This window comes from Pteronotus mesoamericanus, unplaced genomic scaffold (assembly GCF_021234165.1).
Source record: "Pteronotus mesoamericanus isolate MK-2021 breed Mesoamerican mustached bat unplaced genomic scaffold, CSHL_Meso_final contig_73, whole genome shotgun sequence".
Classification (NCBI taxonomy): domain Eukaryota; kingdom Metazoa; phylum Chordata; class Mammalia; order Chiroptera; family Mormoopidae; genus Pteronotus; species Pteronotus mesoamericanus.
Window position 1 is genome coordinate 33,019,334 of NW_026555245.1, and position 24,049 is coordinate 33,043,382.

At 40.7% G+C, this 24,049-nt stretch overlaps 1 protein-coding gene across 1 annotated transcript in view; it reads left to right on the forward strand.

Annotated features, from left to right (window-relative positions):
- ADAMTSL1 (ADAMTS like 1) overlaps positions 1-24,049 on the forward strand; it is an 890,629-nt gene that overhangs the window by 690,257 nt on the left and 176,323 nt on the right. Inside the window, exons 15-16 of the mRNA XM_054583189.1 lie at positions 12,911-13,212; positions 18,983-19,112. Of these exons, the coding sequence (XP_054439164.1) occupies positions 12,911-13,212; positions 18,983-19,112 (432 nt within the window). The remainder of the gene's footprint in view (positions 1-12,910; positions 13,213-18,982; positions 19,113-24,049) is intronic.

Here is a 24,049-nt window from a genome sequence, read left to right on the forward strand (position 1 = left end):
GCATTTAGGTTGCTTCCAACGCTTGGCTATTGTAAATTGTGCTGCTATGAACATTGGAGTGCATAGGTTCTTTTGAATTGGCATTTTGGAATTCGTAGGATATAGTCCCAGCAGGGGAATCACTGGATCAAAAGGCAGTTCCATTTTCAGCTTTTTGAGGAAATTCCACACTGCTTTCCACAATGGCTGCACCAGTCTGCATTCCCACCAGCAGTGTACTAATGTTCCCTTTTCTCCACAGCCTCGCCAGCACCTGTTGTTTGTGGATCTGTTTATGATGGCCATTCTGACCGGTGTGAGGTGGTACCTCATTGTGGTCTTGATCTGCATTTCTCTGATGGCTAGTGATGCCGAGCATCCTTTCAAATGTCTCTGGACCCTCTGTATCTCTTCCTTGGAAAAACGTCTGCCCAGGTCCTTTGCCCATTTTTTGATTGGATCATTTGTCTTCTTGGAGTGGAGTCCAGTGAGTTCTTTACATATCTTGGAGATCAAACCTCTATCTGATGTATCATTAGCAAATATATTTCCCCAAACAGTTGGCTCCCTTTTCATTTTGCTGATGTTTTCTTTAGCCGTGCAGAAGCTTCTTATTTTGATGAGGTCCCACTTGCCTATTCTTTCCTTTATGTCCCTTGCTTTAGGAGACATATCGGTGAAAAAATTGCTGCGTGGGATATCTGAGAGTTTCCTGCCAATGTTCTCCTCTAGGACTTTGATGGTGTTGCGACTTATATTTAAGTCTTTTATCCATCTTGAGTTTATTTTTGTGTATGGCGTCAGCTGATGATCCAATTTCAATTTTTTGCATGTAGCCGTCCAGCTCTCCCAACACCATTTGTTGAAGAGGCTGTTATTGCTCCATTTTATGCTTCTGCCCCCTTTATCAAATATTAGTTGCCCATAGAGACCTGGGCTTATTTCTGGGCTTTCTATTCTGTTCCACTGGTCTATGGGTCTGTTCTTGTGCCAGTACCAGATTGTTTTGAGTATAGTGGCTTTGTAGTAGAGTTTGATGTCCGGTATTGTGATCCCTCCTACTTTGTGTTTCCTTCTCAAAATTGCTGTGGCTATTCGGGGTCATTTATGGTTCCATATAAATTTTTGAAATGTCTGTTCTATTTCTGTGAAATATGTCATTGGTATCTTAATAAGGATCGCATTGAATCTATAAATTGCTTTGGGTAGTATGGACATTTTGATGCTATTAATTCGTCCAATCCATGAGCACGGTATATGCTTCCATTTATTTGTGTCTTCCTTAATTTCATTCTTCAATGTTGTATAGTTATCTGCATACAGGTCTTTTACCTCTTTGGTTAAATTTATTCCTAGGTACTTTATTTTTCTTGTTGCTATATCGAATGGTATCTTTTTTTCTGATTTCTTCTTCTATTCTGATTTCTTCTATTGAAGAAATCAGGTGTACAAAAATGCCTTTGATTTCTGAGTATTGACTATGTATCCTGCTGTTTTGCCAAATTCACCTATTAGGTTGAGGAGTTTCTTGGTAGAGTCTACAGGGCTTTCTATGTACACTATCATGTCATCTACAAACAATGATAGCTTTACTTCCTCTTTTCCTATTTGGATGCCTTTTATTTCTTTTTCTTGTCTGACCGCTGTGGCTAGGACTTCCAATACAATGTTGAAAAGAAGCGGTGAAAGCGGACATCCTTGTCATGTTCCCGATCTTAGTTGGAAAGCTTTCAGTTTTTGCCGTTGAGGATGATGTTGGCTGTAGGTGTTTCATATATGGGCTTTATTACATTGAGGAATGCCCCATTTATTCCCATTTTGCTGAGTGCTTTGATCATAAATGGGTGCTGGACCTTATCGAATGCTTTTTCTGCATCTATCGAGATGATCATGTGGTTTTTGTCTTTTCTTTTATTTATGTGATGTATTATGTTTATTGACTTGCGTATATTGAACCATCCCTGCCTCCCTGGGATGAATCCCACTTGATTGTGGTGGATAATCTTTTTAATGTATTGCTGGATGCAGTTTGCCAATATTTTGTTGAGAATTTTAGCATCTATGGTCAGCAGCAAAATTGGCCTGTAGTTTTCTATCTTTGTAGAGTCTTTGTCTGGTTTTGGGATTAGGGTGCTGCTGGCCTCATAAAAAGAGTCTGTGAGTTTTCCCTCCTCTTGGGGTTTTAGAATAGTCTGAGAAGGACAGGGGTTAGCTCTTCCTTAAATGTTTTGTAAAATTCTCCTGTGAAACTGTCCGGGCCTGGACTTTTGTGTGCCGGGGGTTTCTTGATTACTGCTTTGATTTCCCCAGCTGTTATCGGTCTGTTCAAGCTTTCTATTTCTTCCTCCTTCAGTGCTGGAAGATTATACTTTTCTAGAAATGTGTGTGTCCATTTCATCCAGATTTTCAAATTTCTTGGCACATAATTGTTCATAGTAGTTTCTGACAATCCTTTGTATTTCTGTGGTATCAGTTGTTATTTCTCCTCTTTCATTTCTGATATTATTTATTTGGGTCCTCTCCCTTTTTTCCTTGATGAGTCTGCTTAAAGGCTTGTCGATTTTATTTATCTTTTCAGAGAACCAGCTTCTGGCTTGGTTGATCCTTTGAATTGTTCTTTTCGTCTCTATGTCATTCAGTTCTGCTCTAATCGTGACTATTTCCTTTCTTCTACGTGCTCTAGGATTTATTTGTTGTTGTTTCTCCCATTCTTGAAGTTGTAGTGTTAGGTCTTTTATTTGCAATGTTTCTGTCTTTTTTAGGTAAGCCTGTATTGCTATGAACTTCCCTCTCAGGACCGCCCTTGCTGTGTCCCATAGGTTTTGGACTGTTGTGTGTTCATTTTCATTTGTTTCCAGAAATTTTTTGATTTCTTCTCTTATCTCATGATTGACCCATTCATTGTTTAGTAGTCTACTGTTCAGTCTCCATGAGTTTGCAAGTTGTTGAAGTTTCTCGTTGAGGTTGATTTCCAGTTTCAAGCCCTTGTGGTCCAAGAAAAAGTTTGGTATTATTTTGATATTCCTGAATTTGCTGAGGGTTGTTTTGCGTCCTATCATGTGGTCTATCTTTGAAAAACTGCCATGAGCATTTGAAAAGAATGTGTATTTTTCTTCTTTGGGATGTAAGGTTCTATATATGTCAGTTAAATCCATATGATTCAGAGCGTCATTCAGCTCCACAATATCCTTACTGATGTTTTGTTTGGAAGATCTGTCCATTTTTGACAGTGGGGTGTTGAAATCCCCTACTATCAGTGTGTTGCTGTCTATATCTTTTTTGAAGTCGTCCAACAATTTCCTTATATACGTGGGGGCTCCTATTGGGAGCATATAAGTTTACAATGTTTATGTCTTCATGATAGATTCTTCCTTTAAGTATTATAAAGTGCCCCTCTGGGTCTCTTTTTATGGCCTTTGTTTTGAAATCTACTTTGTCTTATACAAGTATGGCAACCCCTGCTTTTTTCTCTTGCCCATTTGCTTGGAATATCTTTTTCCATCCCTTTACTTTCAATCTGTGTAGGCCTTTGGCTCTGAGATGGGTCTCCTATAGGCAGCATATGTGTGGGTCATGTTTTCTTATCCATTCAGCTATCCTGTATCTTTTGATTGGGGCATTTAGTCCGTTTACATTGAGAGTTATTACTGATAGAAACTTAATTCACTTTTTGTCTTTGTACCTGTGGTTTTCCTCTTTCTCACTCTTCTCCTTCATCTTCTTAAACCTGTCCCTTGAGCATATCTTGTAGTGCTGACTTGGTAGAGAAGTATTCTTTTAGCCTTCTCTTGTCTGGGAAACTCCTTATTTCCCCTTCTATTTTAATTGAGAGCCTTGCTGGGTGGAGCAGCCTAGGTTGTAGGCCCTTGCTTTTCATGACTTGGAATATTTGTTGCCATTCGCTTCTGGCTTGTAGTGTTTCTGTTGAGAAGTCAGCTCCTAGGCCTATCGGGGCCCCCTTGTATGTTACTTTCTCCTTCTCCCTTGCTGCCTTGAGGATTCTCTCTTTGTCTTTGATAGTTGCCATTTTAATGATGATATGTCTTGGAGTGGACCTCCATGGGTCCCTCTTGAGTGGGGTCCTCTGTGCCTCCTGGATCCATGAGACCCTTTCTCTCCTCAAATTGGGGACATTTTCCATCATTACTTTTTCAAGGAGGTTCTCTCTCCCTTGCTCCTCTTCTTCTCCTTTTGGTGTCCCTATTATGCGGATATTATTGCGTTTCAGGTTGTCCTGCATTTCCCTAAATGCCTCTTCATTCTTTTTGAGCCATTTTTCCATTTCTTGTTCTTTCTGGTAGCCTTTTTTCTACCTTATCCTCCATCTCACTGATTTGATCCTCGGCTTCATCCAGCCTGCTTTGGATTCCTTCTACTGTGTTCTTCAAATCATAAATGGTATTCTTCATATCCTCTTGTGTCTTCTTGATAGCTTCTATGTCCTTTTTCAGGTTGATATAGTTTGCTGTGAGATCCGGATAGTTTCTCTGCAGTTTCTCAAAGTTATCTTTGAGCTGGCTGAGCTCATTGAGCTTCCTTAGAGCCATTGTTTTGAATTCAATATCTGATAGTTCCCGTGCCTCTATTTCATTTAGCTCTCTCTGTGGGGAGTCCCCTTTTCCACTCATTTGGGAGGAACTTCCTTTTCTTCCCATTTTCATGAATGTCTGTTAAGTTATTTATTTATTTGTTTGTTTGTTTGTTTATTTTGGCCTCTGCTTCAATTCATCCATCTAGATTTCCTGACTTTGTGGATTAAACTTCTATGGTAGTAGACAGGTCTTTTTATTTGTTTGTTTGTTTGTTTGTTTGTTTGTTTCATTTACTTTTCTTTCTGGGCCTGCCTCTGATGATGTCAGTTGTTGATACTATATAACCTTGGGTCGTTTGAGCTTTCCAGGATTCTGCTGTCTGTGTCTGACTCCTGCTTTGGGCAGCTCTGTGACCCCTTCAGCCAGGGATCCACTATTTCTGTGGATCGCTTTGCACTCTCCCGCCAGCTCTTTGAGTGCACTCCCTGGCCTGACAGGATCCCCAGCCCGACAGGATCTCCAGCCCACCTGGGCGTTTATTTGCCACCAGGGCGTTCATTCATCTAGCGACCACGCCCTGTTGGCGCCCCGGGACTGGTCAGTTTAGGGTCTTCTATTGTGTGCTTTCTCTGCTTTTGACTCTTTTGGGGCGTCACTGGCCCTTGCCAAATGGAGACTACAGAAATGGGTGGAAGTCAGCTCCAGGACTTTCTGGCTAATCCCATCTTCGGTCTCCGCTCCAGGGACTCTGGGCAGCTGTGTGACCCCTGTAGCCCAGGATCCACTATTTCTGCAGACCTCTCTGAATTCGCAGGCCTGAGCAGGTCCCTTTACACCTGCCCTCGTGGATCTGCGCACTACCTCGCAGGCCCCATTGGCACCAACCTGAGGGCGCCCTCGCCAGCCCATGCGGGTGCACACACACGCTCGCCAGCCCTCGCCGGCCACTGGGTGTGAGTGTGCGCGCCTGCACTGGGTGGTTTGGGGCTGTCTTTTGTGTGCTTTTCAGCTTTTGGCTCTTTGGGGGTATGGCTTGTTCTTGCACAATGAAGACTATGGAAAGGAGAAGGAGTTGGGACTCCTCGATTCCTACTCCCCTTCTTTCCCCAACACCTCTGTCTCCAGTCTCTCCTCAGGGGTCTCTGGGCAGTTCTGTGACCCCTTCAGCCAGGGATCCACTATTTCTGTGGACCGCGTTGTAATTGTGGGCCGTCTGGCTCCTCCGCACCCTGCTTCTGCCTCTCTGGGGGTGCTTCCTCCCAGCTCAAAATGAAGACTATGAAATGGGGAGGGAGTCCGGATTCCCCTGTTCCCTCTCCCGTTCTTTCCCCAACGCCTCTGTCTCTAGTGTCTCCTCAAGGCTCTCAATGCAGCTGTGTGACCCCTTTGGCCAGGGATCCTCTATTTCTTCCAGCTTGTCTGCACTTAGCCCCCCAGCTCACACGTGCCCAAGCTGTGTGCAGAGCTCACAAAAGGCAAGTTAATTGATTCCCTTATGCCTGAGCTGGATGGTAGCTGCAGAGTGGGAGGTGCATTATCACCGGGGCTCCACCGGCCACCGTCTCAGTTCTCTTCACAAAGTTTTCCTCACCAATCTTTTCCCAGGCACCAGCCTACTCTGCTGCCGCTCTACCCAGAGATCAAGGAGGGTGGCTGCCACTGCAACTTTTACATTGGCCCTTTAAATGTCTCTTTGCATCCCCAGCCGCCTGTCTCTGGCAGAGAGCGCCCCTGAGCTTTTTGGGGTTGCATTTTGTCTGTGCATTTTTCTGGTTTTAGCTGCTGTAGTCTAAAAGTCCCTGTTTATGGTTCAGACCCTGTTCTTCTCAGGGGGAGCTAACTGGCCGTTTCAATGTCCCTCTAGTGCTGGTGCCCGTGGGCACCCAGCCCACCCTCTCGAGCCTCCACCACACTTCTCACCCTTTGGGATGTGTGAGAGTTGAATCCACTGTCTGTCCGCGTCTCCAAGGCTCCTCTCCCATTATCTTTCCATTGTTTTCCAGGTGATTTTTCCACTATTTAGTCACAATTCCAGTTTGGTCTTGGGAGGAGTTCAGCATGACTCCCATTCACTCCTCCGCCATCTTCCTCCACAATGTCAACATTCTAATGGTCAACAGGGTCCTTCCTTTACTAAGACTCTAATATTTTATCTGGAGCAATGTCAGAGAAAGCTCGGTCAGTACGACAAGATGAGTTTAACAGAGAATCAAATTTGAGGTCCTAGCTCTTAAAAGAGCCAGCAGTCTGACTCGTTGGAACTCTGAGAGAACTTTATCTTTTTATTAAATTTATTGAAGTCACATTGATTGATAACAGTATATAAATTTCAGTTGCAAAGCTTTATAATATGATATAACAATCTGTATACTCGATTGTCTCTTTGACTATATATTTGACTCCTTTTCCCTCTGTGTCCTTCCCACCACCACCGATCTCCCCCTCCCATAACCACCATACTGTTTCATCTATGAGTTTGTTTCTTTGTTCATTTGTTGTTTTTTGTTTTATATCTCATATATATGTGAAATCATATAGTTCTTGTCCTTTTCTGTCTGAGTTATTTTACTTAGTATGACTCTCTCCATACCCAACCATGTTGTGGGAAAAGGCAGTAATTTCTTTGTTACAGCTAAGTAATATTCCATTGTATGTATGTACCACATATTCTTTATTCAATCACCCATTGAAGGACAATTAGGGTGTTTTCATATCTTGGCTATTGTGAAAAATGCTGCAGTGAACATGGGAAAACTATATATATTGATAACACATATGTCAATATATATCTACATAGATAGATAGATAGATAGATAGATGATGCATAAGTATTTTTAAATCTTTCGGGTAGATACCCAGAAAAAGTATTAATGGGTCATATTATGGTTCTATTAATTTTTTTGAGGAACTTTCATACTGTTTTCCATAGTGGCTGTACCAGGTTACATTCCCACCAGCAGTGTGCAAAGGTCCCCTTTTCTACACATCCTCTACAGCACTTATCATTTTTTGTCTTATTAATAACAGGCATGAGGTAGTACCTCATTGTGGTTTGGATTTGCATTTCTCTTGTATGGAAAAGTGTTTATTCAAGTCCTCTGCCCATTCTTAAACAGACTGTTTTTTGTTGTGGAGTTCATTATATATTTTGGATATTAGCCCCTTATTAGAGGTATCTTTTGCAAATATCTTCTCCCATTTGATTGGTCGCCTTTTTGTTATGTTGATGGTTTCTTTTGCTGTACAGAAATTTTTTTGTTTGATGTAGTCCTATTCATTTTTTTTATTTTACTTCCCTTGCCTTTGGGATCAAGTTCACAAAAACCCATCTGAGATCAAGGTCCACAAATTTACTGCCTATGTCTTTTTTTCCATAGATTTTATTGTTTTAGGTCTTTTATTCAAATCTTTAATCCATTTAGAGTTAATTTTTATGTATGGTGTCAGATTATTTGTGTGTGAGCATGTGTATGTACGGTGTCTAGTTTTGTTCTTTTATATGTGGCTTTCCGGTGTTCCCAGTAACACTTATTGATGAGACTTTCCTTCCTCCATTTTATGTGTTTTTTGCTTCTTTGTTGAAAATTAGTTGTCCATATATAATATATGTAGGTTTATTTCCGGGCTTTCAGATCTGTTCCATTCATCTGTATGTCTGTTTTACTGCCAATACCATACTGCTTTGATTATTGTAGCCTTGTAGTATAGCTTGAAGTCAAGGCATGTGATGCCTTCAGCTTTGCCTTCTTTTCTCAGGATTGTTTTGGTTTTTGGGGGTCTATTGTGGTCCCATACAAATTTGAGGATCTTTTATTCTGCAATATTTCTGTGACAAAGGCCACTAGGATTTTGACAGGGATTGCATTGAATCTGTAGATTGCTTTAGGTAATATGGACATTTAAACAATGTTTATTCTTCCAATCCATAACAGAATATCTTTCCATTTCTTTGTGTTCTCAATTTCTTTTAACAGTGTCTTGTAGTTGTCAGTATACAGGTCCTTCACTTCAATTGTGAAGTTGATTCCAACGCATTTTTCATGTAATTATAAATGGGATTGTTTTCTTCATTTCCCTTTCTTATATTTCATTGTTAGTATATAAGAACACAACAGATTTCCACATACTGATTTCGTGGCTTGCAGCTTTACAGTATTTGTTCATTGTTTCATAACCACATTATTCAGTTTATTTCCTCCTTTCTCTTCATTCTAATATAATAACACCACTGTCATATACAAATATATGCCAAAGGAAAGAGAAACAAAACCCACAGTCCCTGTTGACATGTAACTCAAATGTAATAAGATTGAAAACTAAACCAAAATTAGGTATTCCTAATGTGACTTCCTGCAAGTTTCAGTCTGCACTTTGAAACCAGAGCATGAGGCATGGCTAGTAACAGCATCAAAATAACACACCTATAAAGCTACTATTATTTTGAATAATTCCAGTGATTTTTTAAAACAATGTATGTGAAGAAGGAGGGGAAAGTAAGAGGAGAAAAGGAAAAATTAAATATCTTAGTTACAGACCATTTAATGGTGCCTTAAAATCAGAGCCTAACTCTGGCTCAGATTTGCAGTGACATGAGACTAATTAACCAAGAGTGAATCAGTTCTGTTGACATTACACAAGGTCAGGCAGAAGTGAGACCTGCTTGAGAGTGGTTGGTAGAGTAATAACATGGACGCAATAATTTATAGTTTTAATTGAACATTTCACCTAAAATGTCATATGGTGCACTTGAGTCTGATATTGTTATATTCAGATTTACATGCTTATGATTTTGTGATAAAAAAGGGGGCATTATTTGTGCCAGACTCTGTATTTTAAAAAATGATTATTTTTATTATTTTAGCCCATGTTTCTGACTCCACAATAGCCACTAAGAAACTAAACCACTTTGGGATTTTACAAGTGAATTTCATTATCACTGTTTTCTATTGCATGAAAAGGACAATGGTAATAACTAATTAAAGAGTAAGCATTTTGTTAATAAAATGAACAGTTAAGCTTAGAAATCAAAGATTAGACAGAAGCATAAATCATTTATTTGCTAGGATTTGCAAAATATTCCCTGGAGATAAAAAGGTTAAATGTAGAAATTATATCAGTCCTTTCTGAAGTTTAAGCCTATCTTTTAAAGAACCCATTTATCTAGCCATTTTTTCTTGATTCCACATTAGTGCACCTAACAAAAAGAATTTTTAAGTTACCCAAAGTAAAATTTAATAAGAACTTTTTCATTGTACATTTGTATATCAAATTGAGTTTTTAAATACCTATTGACTTTATTTAAAAGACCCCACTTTCAAGGTTCTAACTCAGCAAGTACATTTCAAATTGAGTCATCTAAACATTACATTCAAAACTCCTAGCTCACTTGCCTGCCCTCTCACTGACCTTGTTTCCTCCCACTTGTGGCCAGAAAGCTCAAGATAGTAAATACAGAGTTGGGAGATTTCGGGGTGTGGAGGAAAGTTTCATATGAAAAAGTTATTATTCACTTGGCCACTTGCACTATTATGTATTTTTCTTTTGAAATAGAATATTCTGCCTTCAATGAGAGAATATATCATATCATACAGTGTGTGCACTAGAGAAATTAAGATGACTGCTAGTAGACAGCACCACTTAAAAGCCAAATTGTTTTTAATTGGTGTGAACTTGATGAAGACCTTAGAAGAGAGGGTTGGGAGATAAGCCAGCAAGGCTATTTGACATTTGATAAGACTCTCACTTGGGAGACATAAAGTAGATGTTTATTGTTTTTGCTATTAACCCTGAATGTTCAGATAGTCACACACACACACACATATGAATACTCATTCTCATTTTTCATTTAGATGCTTTAAAATAAACACTTCAACCATTATATCAAGTTCATGGGGCTTCAGTAGCACGCCCTTTCTACTTTGTGGGCTGTTGGTTATCTTCTTGGTCCTGGAAAGAGATCATATGCAAAGTGATTCACGTTATAGGCAAGAAGAGCTGAGTGTTTAGTTTGTTCATTTATGTTCTAGAATTTATCTGGGACTCAAGCTGGAAGATAAAACATAGATCAGTTTAGCTACTTGTCATTCTTATAAACTTCTATATGTGGGCAAAGGTGGAAAGTAAGACATAAGTTTGGAGATTATTTATGAATCTCAGTGTGTTAGGCATCTCCACTAAATGTTCTACAGCAGGAGTTGGTAAACTACAGCCCACAGGCCAAATTCAGGCCCTTTCACCACCCTTTCCACCCCCAACTCTAGTTTTTATAAATAAAGTTTTATTAGAACCCAGCTGAACCAATCTGTTTACATATTGTCTGTGGCTGCTTTCTCATTATGTTGACAAAGTTGAGTAGTTGCAACAACAAAGACCTACAAATGTGGCCCACAAATTCTAAAATATTTTCTGTCTGGCCCTTTACAGAAAAAGTTAGCTGACCCTTGTCCTTTGGTAATGGTCACTGAAGAGGGCTTTGATAGGTGAGAGAACAATAATCCTTACCACACAGGACAAGCTAATAGGGTAAAGTTCTTTTTGTGAGCTTGTCATCTTTTTATATTTGAAAACAAAGTTCAGCACTGTATTATTAAAGAAGCATTATTCATCACATTATGGTCAACTTGGCACACTTATTATTTGCTTTTGGGTTTTTCTTATATACAAAATAGTTTAGTATTTTGCATTAGTTTTGCATTTTCCTGTATGTCTCTACCTGGATTGTAAAATTCAGTGTTTATGTGCTTGTCATGATTCTTGTGCCAAGAGCTAGGCATACTATATGCATGTAATAAGAAGAGAGTTAAGATTATTTAGACTGTAGATTTTCGTATCTTTTTAAAAAATTTTTATAGGTAGCATTTTTTAAAGGAGACAGAGACTTTTTAAATCTTTTAGAATACTGTTTTACTCCAAGTTCTGTAGGTACCAGAAGATGAAGTCAAGAATTCAAAACAAGAGAGGGAGGTAACAATGTGATAAAAATTTCTTGGGAATAGTCCTGGCTGGCTCTTCGTCCCTCATCCACCTTCCTGACAAGGTTGTACGTGACTTTCACTCTCTCCTGGGGATGGCTCCTCAAGGGTCACAAATGTCAGAGCCTCCCTAAAGGGACTCCTTCCATGCCTCAGACCCCACGCCAGATCCTCCTGCCCCATACGCAGCCCAGGCTCACACCCGGGCAACATCTTGGTTGTGTTCCTTCCAGTTTGAAAACTTAGATTGGTTCCCTGCTAGAATTTCAATTTCCCTAAACTAGCTATGAACCATTTGCACTTGCTAGGATTTAATGCTCTAACCTTCTTATCAGTTCTTTCGTTTTCTGCCAAAGTTAAGGTTGAGCAGCCCAGTTTGCATGCCTCCTCAGCACGACTCCCTGTGAGAAAGCAGTAGGATCATGGAAAAATAAAAAATTTTTAGTCCTTCCCCAGTTTATTTTACTAACTTTTTGAAAATGTTAGTGGTTCCCTCGGGCTTTTTGCCATAGGCCTCCTCAAGGTCAGTGCAGTTATGGCCACGGTTGATTAGCGAGAGGGGGGAAAAAAAGGCTTTTTTAAAAAAAGTTTGGATATTAGTCTACATTCTAGAGAAACTTAGAGAAAAACCAAATTCTTACTATTATGGCTTTTCTCTCAGGGCCTGAGGAGTGGAGGGTGCTAAACAAAGTTGTGTGAATGCAGAGCTTTTCATTTACTGGCACATGCCTGTGGACTTAAATTTGTAGCACAGATTTTTCTCTATGATATAAAAAGAACTGCAGTCCAGACTAATTCAAAGAATGTGTGAGGAACAAGACTTTGCTCCATTCGTGGAAACTTACAAAAATAAATAAATAATTTTTTTTAAAAAAAGCAACAACCAAAAACAAAACTCTTTCTACATATAAATAAATCTTCGGAAGCAGCACATTGTGCAGAAAAGCAACAGAAGTTACAGAATATGAGATCCAGACTAAAAAAAAAAAAATGCTTCCTTAAATATCTCCAAGGGTTTATTTTGTTATAGTTTTTAGTATCAGTATTAGTCTGCTATAAGAATAGCCAGCATTTTGCAGCAGGCACAAGTGCTGGGATTTAGAGAGAGGGAGAAGAAACCACCAATTCTCTGCTGTGAAGAGTTACCACTGTGGGTGCAAAGCAGGGGGAAAGCAGGTGGTCTGTGGCTGGAATGTCTTACAGCTGGGAGTTCCTATGACACTCGGGAAGAAACCAATCCAGAAACAGTGGCAAATGAGCTTATGAACTAAACTGAAGCACCCGTTCCAGGACGGGGTGGCGGAGCCCTGAGCACATCCTAGGACAGCACTGGGCCGTGCCTGCAGGTGGGATGCGGCCCCTCACAATGCCCAGGCTCACCTACCTGGGGCTTCTCATCCTGTCCTCTTGTTTGCTTGTGGACTGCAGGTTCATCGCCGAGGCCTGGTCGGCCTGCACCGTTACCTGTGGCGTGGGGACCCAGGTGCGAATAGTCAAGTGCCAGGTGCTCCTGTCTTTCTCTCAGTCTGTGGCTGACCTGCCTGCCGACGAATGTGAAGGACCCAAGCCGGCGTCCCAGCGAGCCTGCTATGCAGGACCGTGCAACGGGGAAGTTCCTGAGTTTAACCCAGGACAGACAGATGGCCTCCTCGGTGGCCTGCAGGATTTTGACGAGCTATATGACTGGGAGTATGAGGGCTTCACCAAGTGCTCTGAGTCATGTGGAGGAGGTAAGAAGAGGGAATCTGGCTCAAATCCCTGCCATTTTCTTGTCCTTTTTCTGTATCCTCTCTCCCTGTGTGCAACTGTCATGTGACTGCCCCTTGTCCAAGAATGATAAGCAGGGGGAGGAGAGGAGGAAGCCTTTCTAAATGTAAAATATACTGAATGAAACACAGATGTGTTTCTCCCTGGACTTGAGTAGCTCTCAGACTGTCAGCTGTGAGTAGCCGACACAACTGATTCTTTTGCTTTCAGTTGTGATTCCGGTGTCTTGCAAGGTATCCTGGTAGATCTGACCAAGAAACACAGTTGACACTGACCCGGTCATGCCCCTGACGTTCAGTGTTATTTACCCATGCCCTTGCCTCAGTGCATGTGGGACGAACCAGAACCCAAGGTGGCAAAACCTTCTGCTATTCCCAAGAATAAGTTATAGTCCCTGTGATTTCTCAGCTGATTTCCCAAAGTAGTATCTATTTACAAAGGGAAGATGGTATAAAGGGCAATTAACACTGTGGTTACCTTGACCTGGAAAGGAGTTTAAAGATTCAAGTCTCCCCCCACCAGCATTTTACAGATGAGAAAACTAAGATACAAAGAAGCTGAGTGGCTTGTTCAAGATCACACAACTTGTGTGTGTGTGTGACAGCTGAGACTAGGCTTGCCATTTATTTCTCTGTTTAGAGGCCTAGAGAATTCCTGAAGCTTTCTCATTATGAATATTAATTGTTTAACTAATATTAAATGTTCCATGTATATTGATCTGGTTCTTATAGGCATATTCCATGGTCATAAAACAGACCCAGTGATTTTTTATATCAGGTGAAATCTGAATGAGGTTATAGTGGAAGAAGAAGATATTTAAATCAACAGTTAAGACTTTAAGAGTACAATCTTCCTCACCACTGTAGAAAATACATTAGATTTGTACTGCCACTGCCTCCCATGCCTGCCCCCTCCCAAGTGAGATTTTTGATAGGTGTGGAAACACCGGCTGATTTCCTGCCAGATACCCTTCACTGGCTATCAGTACCCCGTTAGCCACCCCTTTAAGGTTCTGCATTCCCAGCAAAGTTTCTTACTTAAGTGACATAAAAATATATACATATTAAAATTATTTCCCCAAACTGTTTTAGGAAAGTTTTAGAAAGGCATCTTGTGTCGTTATTGAGAACATAAGGATAAATGTGCCCAAATTGTTCCCATAGAGTTGAAAAGGAATGCGTAGTGGAACAGGTACTAGCAAAGAATCAGTTTTCTCCATCAGGTCTTGTAGTAAGCATTTAAGAGTTTTTACCTTGAGATTCTTGTTTGTTTCCAAGTCTTCCTGTTTCAAACCGTGAAATTCTCAAGTGGTCTAATGGAGAGAGCCCTGTTCTTTTAAAACCTAAATTTTTACATCTGATTGTGGAAGAGTTTCTTGGAACTCAACTAATCTATGTTCTTACGGTGTTCTGCGCTCACACTGAGGACATTCTTTATATCTTTTAGTACATGCTGATGAGAGAAAAGTGTTAAATAAGGTTTGGTGGTCCCTGAGCCCAGGCAGGAGCTCTGAGGTCACGTGGAAAGGCCACAGCTGGTGGCTACAGTTGCTCCTTTCCAATAAAACGAATGATTCAAGAGTTCAGATGGTGGGTGTTTATTTCCAGTTTCCATGATCACCTGAATTGAATGATCATTATCTCTAGTGTAAAACAAATGTGCTTTGAAAAAAATTACTTATGGTCTCTTGGTTATGGTTCACAGTTACAAGTCAAGCCTGGAACGTTAGGAACAGATGGAAAAAATAGATGCAGTAATGGAATATATAAATAAGCAGATATCTTTATCTTTAAGGGTCTAACTATTCTGCTGATCAACCAGGGGTATGAAATTCAAAGTGTAAATATATAGAATGTGTTTCATTTAAAATGTTTTCAGTAGATATTGATTTAGAAATAAGATCTGGATGTTTGATATACAATTGATCTCTGCCTGTAGGAACTGAATATTTTTATACAGCATAAATTGCACATTCTTTATATCCAAAGCAGGATAAAGTTGCTGAAATGTTTTAGGTCTTAACTGTCAACAACTGTGCATACTTACCTACAGTTAATGTCCCTGTGCCAAGGTCATATATTTACACCTAAAATGTTAGAGTTGAAAATTCCAAAGTGGTGAAAATATTCTTGGGATATATGGGTCCATATGATGCCCATATGCACTAAAAAATTACTTTGTTACATGGGACATGTATATTTTGAAGTCAGTTTTTGGCAGGAATATTTTATTGTATTATCAACTTTGATCTTTCACCAAAATACAACCCACGATGTTATATATATTTTTAATCATTCTTGCTGAAGGCTACCAAAACGTGCAAGATTAACAGATAGATTTTTAAGTCAGTTTTGGTTTCTAAGGCTGGTCAGGCTGATTTTATTGTTTTTGTAATCTCAAGAGATGAAATTGGATAGTCACAAAAGTTACCTTTCACCTAGCAGAGGTAGCAACCAGAAGGAACTAGGTAGTAAATTAGGCTGTAGCTGCTGACTATGGCTCCTCAAACTATCATTAAATATCATACAACAACGATGCCATTCTGAGAGATATAAACAATGAAAATCCCATTTTGGGGAAGACTAAAAGTGAGTCTAAGTGAGTATCCGTGTCCTGTGTCCCACCATCACCTCTTTGTTATATTCTAATTTCCTTTCTGTGCACTAATAGGTGTGGTCAAGGAGAGTAGATTTGAACCAGAACAGCTGTATGACATTGAACTCCTAGATGGTAAAATCAATATTAAACTCTAAATGAGGGGAAACTGGAAATTTACTTCAGCAAGAATGGAGGAGTCTTGTACTTGTTGTTCCCTTTTCCTTATGAGTCCTCTCTCCTTTTGCTTCTGTCAAGAAAGGAAAACTCAAAATCATAAAGTCCTGTACTTAAACATATGTTCTGTGTTGGTTTAGAATGTCCTTCTAAGTGCATACATTAGCCTGTTTGGAAAGAGCACAAACTGGATGAGCTAACTTCTCACTTCCTGGCCTGACTCCCCTGGGTCAAGTGTGCTGTGAACTTGCAGGTGAAGTCCTCACACTTCCTCCCTCCTCCAACTTCCCACACTCCCCGTTCCAAGGCAGCTCCCTCCTCCGTGTTCCTTCCTCCAGGCATCCCATTCCCACCTCCCCTTAGCCTGAATTGCACACTATGCTTAGAATGCCCTGCCCTTTAGGCATTACATTTGGTCAGGCCACAAAAATTTATTGTGTTGACTGCAGGGCTGGTCCCAGAAACTCCTTTGTTATGACAGAGCTCTGTCCTTTGTTTTCCCCACCATGCCAAGCCCCACCTAAAAAATACTGAGGCAACTGGACCCTCTGGCAATAGACATTTAACTCATAATGTTAGGGAGGCCTAGTGTATCATTTTATAATACACTAAATTAAAATTGAGTAGCTCTAAAGTGCTGTCTAATCTCAGCACTTAACCACACAAAAGGTGATTTTTATCTTGAGCTATAATCAATGGTTTAGTTTAATGTAAATTTGTGTTCTATGTATCCAAGAAAGAAGATGATTGATGTTTTGGTAGAAACCTTAGCCCTTGCTACACCCGTTCCTTGAAGTCTTAGAAGGACCTCAGTTCTATTAACAAGGAGTTCGCAGAGTGAAAATAGGTGACATTCTGCATGCACACCCTCCCCCGCACCCTGCCGACACACACCTGAAATACTTTCAAGTAAGGCAAATGATAACGTGTTTGAAGCTGGAAAAACCAAAGCCAAAACATATTTTATTTTAGAGCAACATTTAGTATCTCTTGAATATTAACAGGTAGGTAAATGAATTGAAAACTTCATTTCTTAATGTATTTCTTAATATAACCACAGCTCTAGATTCTGCATGGAATAGTTAGCCTCATCGAGTGTATTGCTGTCATTACCTTAATAATGCCAGACTATTCCAGCGGGAAGGATCAGTGATGATATCAACCTTTTCTTGTGAAATGTTTTGCTATCTCATCATACCATAAATTTCAAAGGGCTCATCCCAGCGGGAACCAAGAGAAACACCCTGTAGTCAGCATTACAAAATATGATGGAGTAGCTTGAATGTCTCATATAAATCCCAAATTCTCCACTCTGAACTGCCCATGATATATTTGAATTAAATTTTGAAGTTCATTAAAAGCTTAGAAAAAAGAAAATTTACATTCAATGCCACAGGGTAAATATTGTGACTGATATTTTTTTAAATGTTTGATTTATGAGACCTACTAGGAAAGAGAGGTGATATAGATTCTGGCTTTCAAATGTCACTTTTTGCCTGATTGTCTTGCTCAGTGACCTAAGCCAGTATAACATCACCTGGGGAAGTGTTAGCCTGTTGATTAGGGTGATAACTTCTTGGAGAAACATAGGGTAGGTAGGAGGGAAGCAACAGGGCTAACAAGTGATGGGGCAGTTGTACTATATCGGGTACTAATTGCAAAGCAATGCAGAGAATAAAATAAGAAAATATGTGTATTTACATATTAACTAATTTTATGGATCGTCACATACTCTGCTGAAACTATACGAGTATTTAACTACAGATTGGTATCTTTAGAGGTACAGATCTTTATATACCTAGCTATGTATGACTGAAAACATACTATCAAGAATGTTTTGTCTCGGCTGTTCCCTAAACTGAACTCCGCTGAAATGATTCCTGACAGATGTCTAGGCTATTCCTGAAGCTCTCCAGCAGAGAGAAGAGCCTCTTCGTATTTTTAAATGTTAGTGCTGTCAGCCATTGGCACTCCAGTGTTAAGGCACCACTTCACTGTTTGTTAACTACATGACCTTAGCAGGTCTTTGTAGCCTTCTAAACCTTCGCTTTCTTAGCTGTAAACTGAGGATAAAAATAGTACTTTTCTCATGGAGTTGTTGAGAAGATTGAATGATGTATGCCAAGCTCTTAGCCTTATACCTGGCAATAGTCTGCAACCTGTGGATTTTGACTGCTATGACCATGGGAATCAGAATGAAAAGTCTGGTCATTTCCTTCCCCAGTTCAATGCTTCCTTGCTCCATCAAAGTCTCCATGATAGATCCTGCCCCCCATCCTAGAAGGCCTGCCAAGTAACCCGTGCCCATCCCTGCTCAAACTCCTGTTTTCCTTGTTCTGAGTGAGATGCATGCAGATGTCAGTGGGAACACTGTTTGCAGGGATGTACAGGAGGATTGTCTTCCATGGATGTCATCATTATGCATCTTGTTCTCTTTTTTCTAAAACAACTGCCCTAGGTCACTAAAGGTATAAACCCAAATCAAAAGGAAACCAACACAAATTGAAGTCCTGGATACAAGGCCCCAGAAGAACAGCAGTTTACTGATTATTGGATATTCAAACATGGCTCTTGGACTCCCTTCCAAATACAACAATCTCCTGTTGATTAAAATGTAACATGTGAAGATCCTTGAGCCATTTTTTTGTCACCCTGCCCTCCTTCTGCATTAAATTATCACATTTCAGCATTGGCAGCTATAGACTTGGTGGCCTTTTTTAAAGCATTTCAGCAGTAGTGGTAGCAACCTGTCCTCTTGAGGGAAGTTGTGCTCTTCAAGGGGCACGCTTTATCCCAGGTTGAGTGATGTTTGACAAGATGGGCAGTCCTGGGCTTTAAACTGCTGTCTCTGATATGCAGCAAGAGTCCTACCAATCACAGAGACCTCCCACTAGCTGCCTTGTCTACACTTCATCACCCCTCACACGCCCACTCCGGCCTGACAGTGTGATTTGTATGCAGGTGTCCAGGAGGCTGTGGTGAGCTGCCTGAACAAACAGACGCGGGAGCCTGCTGATGAGAACCTGTGCGTGACCAGCCGCCGGCCCCCGAAGCTTCTGAAAGCCTGCAGTTTGGATCCCTGCCCATCAAGGTAACAGGCACGTTGCCTGCCCTGCTCCCCAGGAGCATGTTCATGTTCGGAGCTGGGTGCATCTGTCCATGGGCAAGACTAGAACGCCTATTGTTACACAGTGTTTTGAAAACCAATTAGCATCAGTTCAAACTTTGAGTCAAATCCACTTAAATTTAATTGAAACCAGGGCTTTGGAATTCAGCACAATGGTCATGCTCAGGGTCCAGAAGGCTCCGTGCACTGAAGCGAGTCCCATAGCATGGCCAGTGTGTGCACGTGCCATGCTGCTGCTTTCTCCTGGAGGGAGTATGAACTGACCACAGGCTTCATGGTCTCTGCCACAGTTTAGATTGTGCCCCAAGCCCTCGCAGCATAGTAACAGATTGGCTTGTGGGGCATCTGGGTGGTATAATTGATCCACTGTAAACCTGTATGCACCCAGCATGCAGATTCATTATAGCATTCTCTGGGCGGGGGGTGAGGGGCACGTGTGTGTCATTCCACATGCATAAAATCAGTTAGAGCATTTTATTGTTCAGCCCTGCCTGGGTCTCATTATTACCCGACCTTGAGTCTTATTAACCAATCCAATCACGCTCTCAGTTCACACAATTTTTGTCTTGAGAGACTTGCCTTCAGATTCTTCTTTGGAGCAAATCTCTTTAGAAGCTAAACCATCTCATCTATGATTCTGGTTTCAAAGGGAGATGCTTAAAGAACCAAAGCCAGACTTTCAAGCTGACTAATGGACTGAAGAATGTTACCAGATAAGGTCATATCCTATACATGAAGGGGAATGAATGCTGTTTCTGAATGATATCTCTTCTGTTTCTACAAAGTATCCTGTAAGAAACCGGGTGTTGCCTTCAGGAATTAATGATAATTTGCCAATCAAGCTGATGCTTCTTGTCTTACATATTTTTCAGCCAACTAGATACCTTTCTTTGGGACTTAGAGGGAGAGATTACAGGCCTGCTCTGATCAGAGCAGGGCATAATCTCACAGTGACACTTCTGCTAGTCACTCGAGTTGTTCCATATGTTGAATCTGAATGGTGGTCCTGGCTTCCCCATTCAAAGTCAGGAGTGACGAGGGCTACCAGTGCCATATTCTCCAAAGAAACCAGAAAATTAGTCAGCCACTGCTTGGAGCAGCACTCCACCCATGAGAATGGCAGCCAGTAAAACGGAGTCAAGAGCTGGATCCAGAAAAGCTAGATCCAGCGCACAGAAGACTGAAAAACCTCTTTTCTGTTTCTGTCTGACCTGATTTACACCTCAGTCCTTACCGTACTGTTCTCTAGTAGGGGGAACCTAAGACCTGACTGCATGGGCAAGGGGTATCAACCTTAATTTTTTTATAGTGTGGTCCCCATATAGGAAGAAGCAGAGGGGTTGCAGCATGGACAGGCTGCTAGGGCCTTGGCTGAGAGGTCCAGAGGTTCCTGTCCCAGCTCGGTCACCACTCACTGTGTGGTAATGGGCAAGGTGCCTGCCCTTTCTATTTCCACATCTGCAAAATGATGTGAGGTCACCACATCCTGCTCAAATATCCCCTGACTCTTCATTCTTCTGACTCATCTACAGACAGAAGAATGAGGGCTACAACTGCTGCTTTATCATGCTGATAATAGATGTCATTTCTGTCTGCTTATTTACTCTTACTTTAAAAAAAAGTATAAGTGTCTTTCTAACCACATTCTAGTGTTGTAATGACATCCAAATGCTGTGATGAGCTGAGGACATGTTGAGGAGTCAGTACGTGGGACTAGCTAAAAATCTGGGATTTGTAGCCACTAAAACCATCCCTTCCTGGGGCAGCAAGAGGAACAGGACCCAGGATGCTACTTTTCAGCCTCAGAGTTTGACAATAGTGAAATTAGATGAGTTTAATTTACTCTATGATGTTTATATTGACCCTGGACAAGGACTCTTGTTATGCTTAACTTTATTTCATTTGCTCCAGAGACACTTACTGCTTTGATTTTCCACTAGCCAGGTGTCAGACTGACAGGTAAGACCCCTCTTATCGGGTGCAGCCAGGGGTTTCTTGAGCCAAGCATACACAGATGAGCATTTGTAGGTCAATGCTAATTCAAGTGACATAGTGGGCACACGTACAGTGGGTTGGTACGAATAGCTCTCTTCATCAAAGAGCCACAGCGGATTTTCATCTTAAAAATGAGAAATGTATGGAGGTGAACTCCTGTTGAGTATTTCTCTATGACGTCAAGGGGGGAAATATCTCTCTTTGTAAAGCTTGGGTAATAGGTGTTGGAAAGAGAAAGTGTGTTTGGTAGGAGCATATCAGTGTGGTAGTGTTTTCTCATGCACTTTCTGTTTAGGTGGGAGTAATTAAAATCTTTAATTCACAGAAATTCTTATCTTGCATAGACAGTGTTTCCTGCACATTTTAGAGTGTCCTCCTCTGGGTTCCAAGTTTCTATACACTGTCTTTTAGGTTCTTGTTCTGTGCTGATGTCCATATGTTCAAAAAACCATAGCATTTTCCATGGGACATCCAGAAATGATGTTTCAGGTCTTGGTCCCTGGGCTTATATGTCTCTGAGAGGAGGCCATTGGTTACATAGGTTTCCTGGGCAGCGGTGAGTTCTACTGAACACCAGTTAGGGAACCAATTTTCCTCTTATGTGAGTTGGAGTTCTCAGATCACAGGGTGAATACACAGGCGCCAGGGCATGGCCTATCTGGGCAGTCTTTTTAGAATTACACAGTCCCTTCTGTCTTAGTCTATGTGGATGACAGAGCTGTCCAACTTTCAGGAGCACATGTCCAACTTTCACCAAGTCTAGACAGACATTTTCTCACACCTAGCTATTCACAGCAGGAAGGGCTTATTCTCAAGCTAGAGATACTGTCCTATTGTTCCCATCTGTATTCCCATTTATGTGTATATATGTGCATAAGCAGGAACTGCCTGCATTTTTAAGGCATTTTAACAAAGTAGAAGTTATCTATTGAAGAGAACTATATTTCAAAGTCCTTGCAATCAGCTTTATATCTCCCCCTCTCTCTGGAACCAATGCCTAGTATAATGTCTGACACACAGCAGGGTCTTATTAAGTGTTTACTGAACAAATGAGTATAAAGGACTAGGGCCAAATTTATAAGTAGTAGTGTTTAGATCCTATTATTAATGACAGCTGGGAGGACCCTCATGCTGTCTGCTCTCAGCCCCCTTGTCCCTTCTCTCCCACCTACCAGATGGTACTGAAATGCCATTGTTGGAGTCCTTTCCTTAAGTTGAAGGCTTTAAATACCAATTTAAAATATAAATATCCTTAGGATTCATCACCCTTTATGTTATCAATCGCATATGGCAAAGTATCCTCAAAATAAGAATAGGAAGGCAAGCTGTAATACAGGGGGTATGGACATGATTCTTGAGTAAATTGTTAGCATTGTCCAGAAATGAGTTTGCTCATTGAGGAAGACAGAAGGTGTTACATATCATGGGGACAGGTGTTAATCCCTTAATAAACTTGCCTAAAATTGGCCAGAAGAAATTAGGATTATTTTTCCTTGTGAGCTAACAGTGAGAATTTTGCATCAAAGTGGAGAGCAAACAAGTTATCATTACAAGGAAGAAAAATCAGCATAGGCACCTCTACCACCATCTGAGTAGTTTGTGTCCAGAAGCCCTACCACCCCGCCAACTTTCACTGGTGGCTTAGACCAACTTATGGAGAAATATCCAAAGAGGAGCTAAGAACAGTCATTAGGAAAGAGGCCAGCCCCCTGCTCCCAGTGAGGAAGCTGTGTGAATAGTAGAGTAACTATACAAATAATACGTGAATATTCTCATTCTTTAAGTCAAGCATAGCAGAAGCAATTGAGAAAGGAAGGCACCAAACTCTACAGCTCCACTCCCTTCTTCTGCCCGGATATAACTACTGTCAATCATTTGGTACATGCCTTTCCAGACTTTTATTATAGTAATTTATATACATATATGAACATATGCAAACATATAGGATTTTCTTCCCTTTTACAATGGGGATCATATTTCTATCTTGCTTGGCAACCTCATTTTTCACTTAATTAATATACACTAAAGATCTTTCCCCTCCCTGAGACCACCAAAATAAAAACCATCAGGTCGATTTATACCTGTGTTCAAATTCTGCTCTGTCCCATTTAACTACGTGAACTTCAAGAGGTCATGCACTTTTTTGGATCCTCAGATTCTTCTTCTCTAAAAGAGGATCATAGTGGACACTCAGAAAAATTAATTTTCTTCTCCTTCCCTTTCATTTCATGGTGAGAAATACTTTTAAATAAAACAATGTTTTGTATTCAGGACTCAAATATGATCAGATTTTTCTCTCTTACTCAAGTACCGCTTTACTGACCATCTCCCTGGTTTATAGTATCAATGACAGGAGCAGCCCCAGGAAAACCAGAAACCACTACCTTAAAAGAAAAAAAAAAAGGAGTATGACTGTTATTAATTATAAGCATTTGATAGCTTGGCCGGTGTGTGTTGAAAAGATTTGGTAAACGTACCTGGAGGAGGGGAAAGAAGTAAGCAATGAAAGCCAGATGGCTGAAAATGAAGGAAATTCCAGGCAATTTCTGCAGCTTTGTTCTAACATACTTTTTAAACTAAACTTTTATTTCTCTGCAACAGAGAACAGCTGAGTGGTGCAAAACAGATAAACAGTGAAGGGGGGAAAAAAGCTCATAATTCCAGGAACAGTACTTGGTTTCTGCCCCCTGCCCCAACCCGTCTCTTTTCTCAGACCTAGGGTGGTTCCTAGAACCAACAAGAACTATAAAAGAAGTTTGAGAATCCCTATTTGAGAGGAGAGAGTTAAGAAAAACATCTTAAAGGTCACAAAGTCTCCTCTTTAAAAGCAAACTTCAGAATGCCTATTTTATTGTACACTAACAAAAGCCATGCGTACTAGCACCAAATGATTTCCAATTTCTATT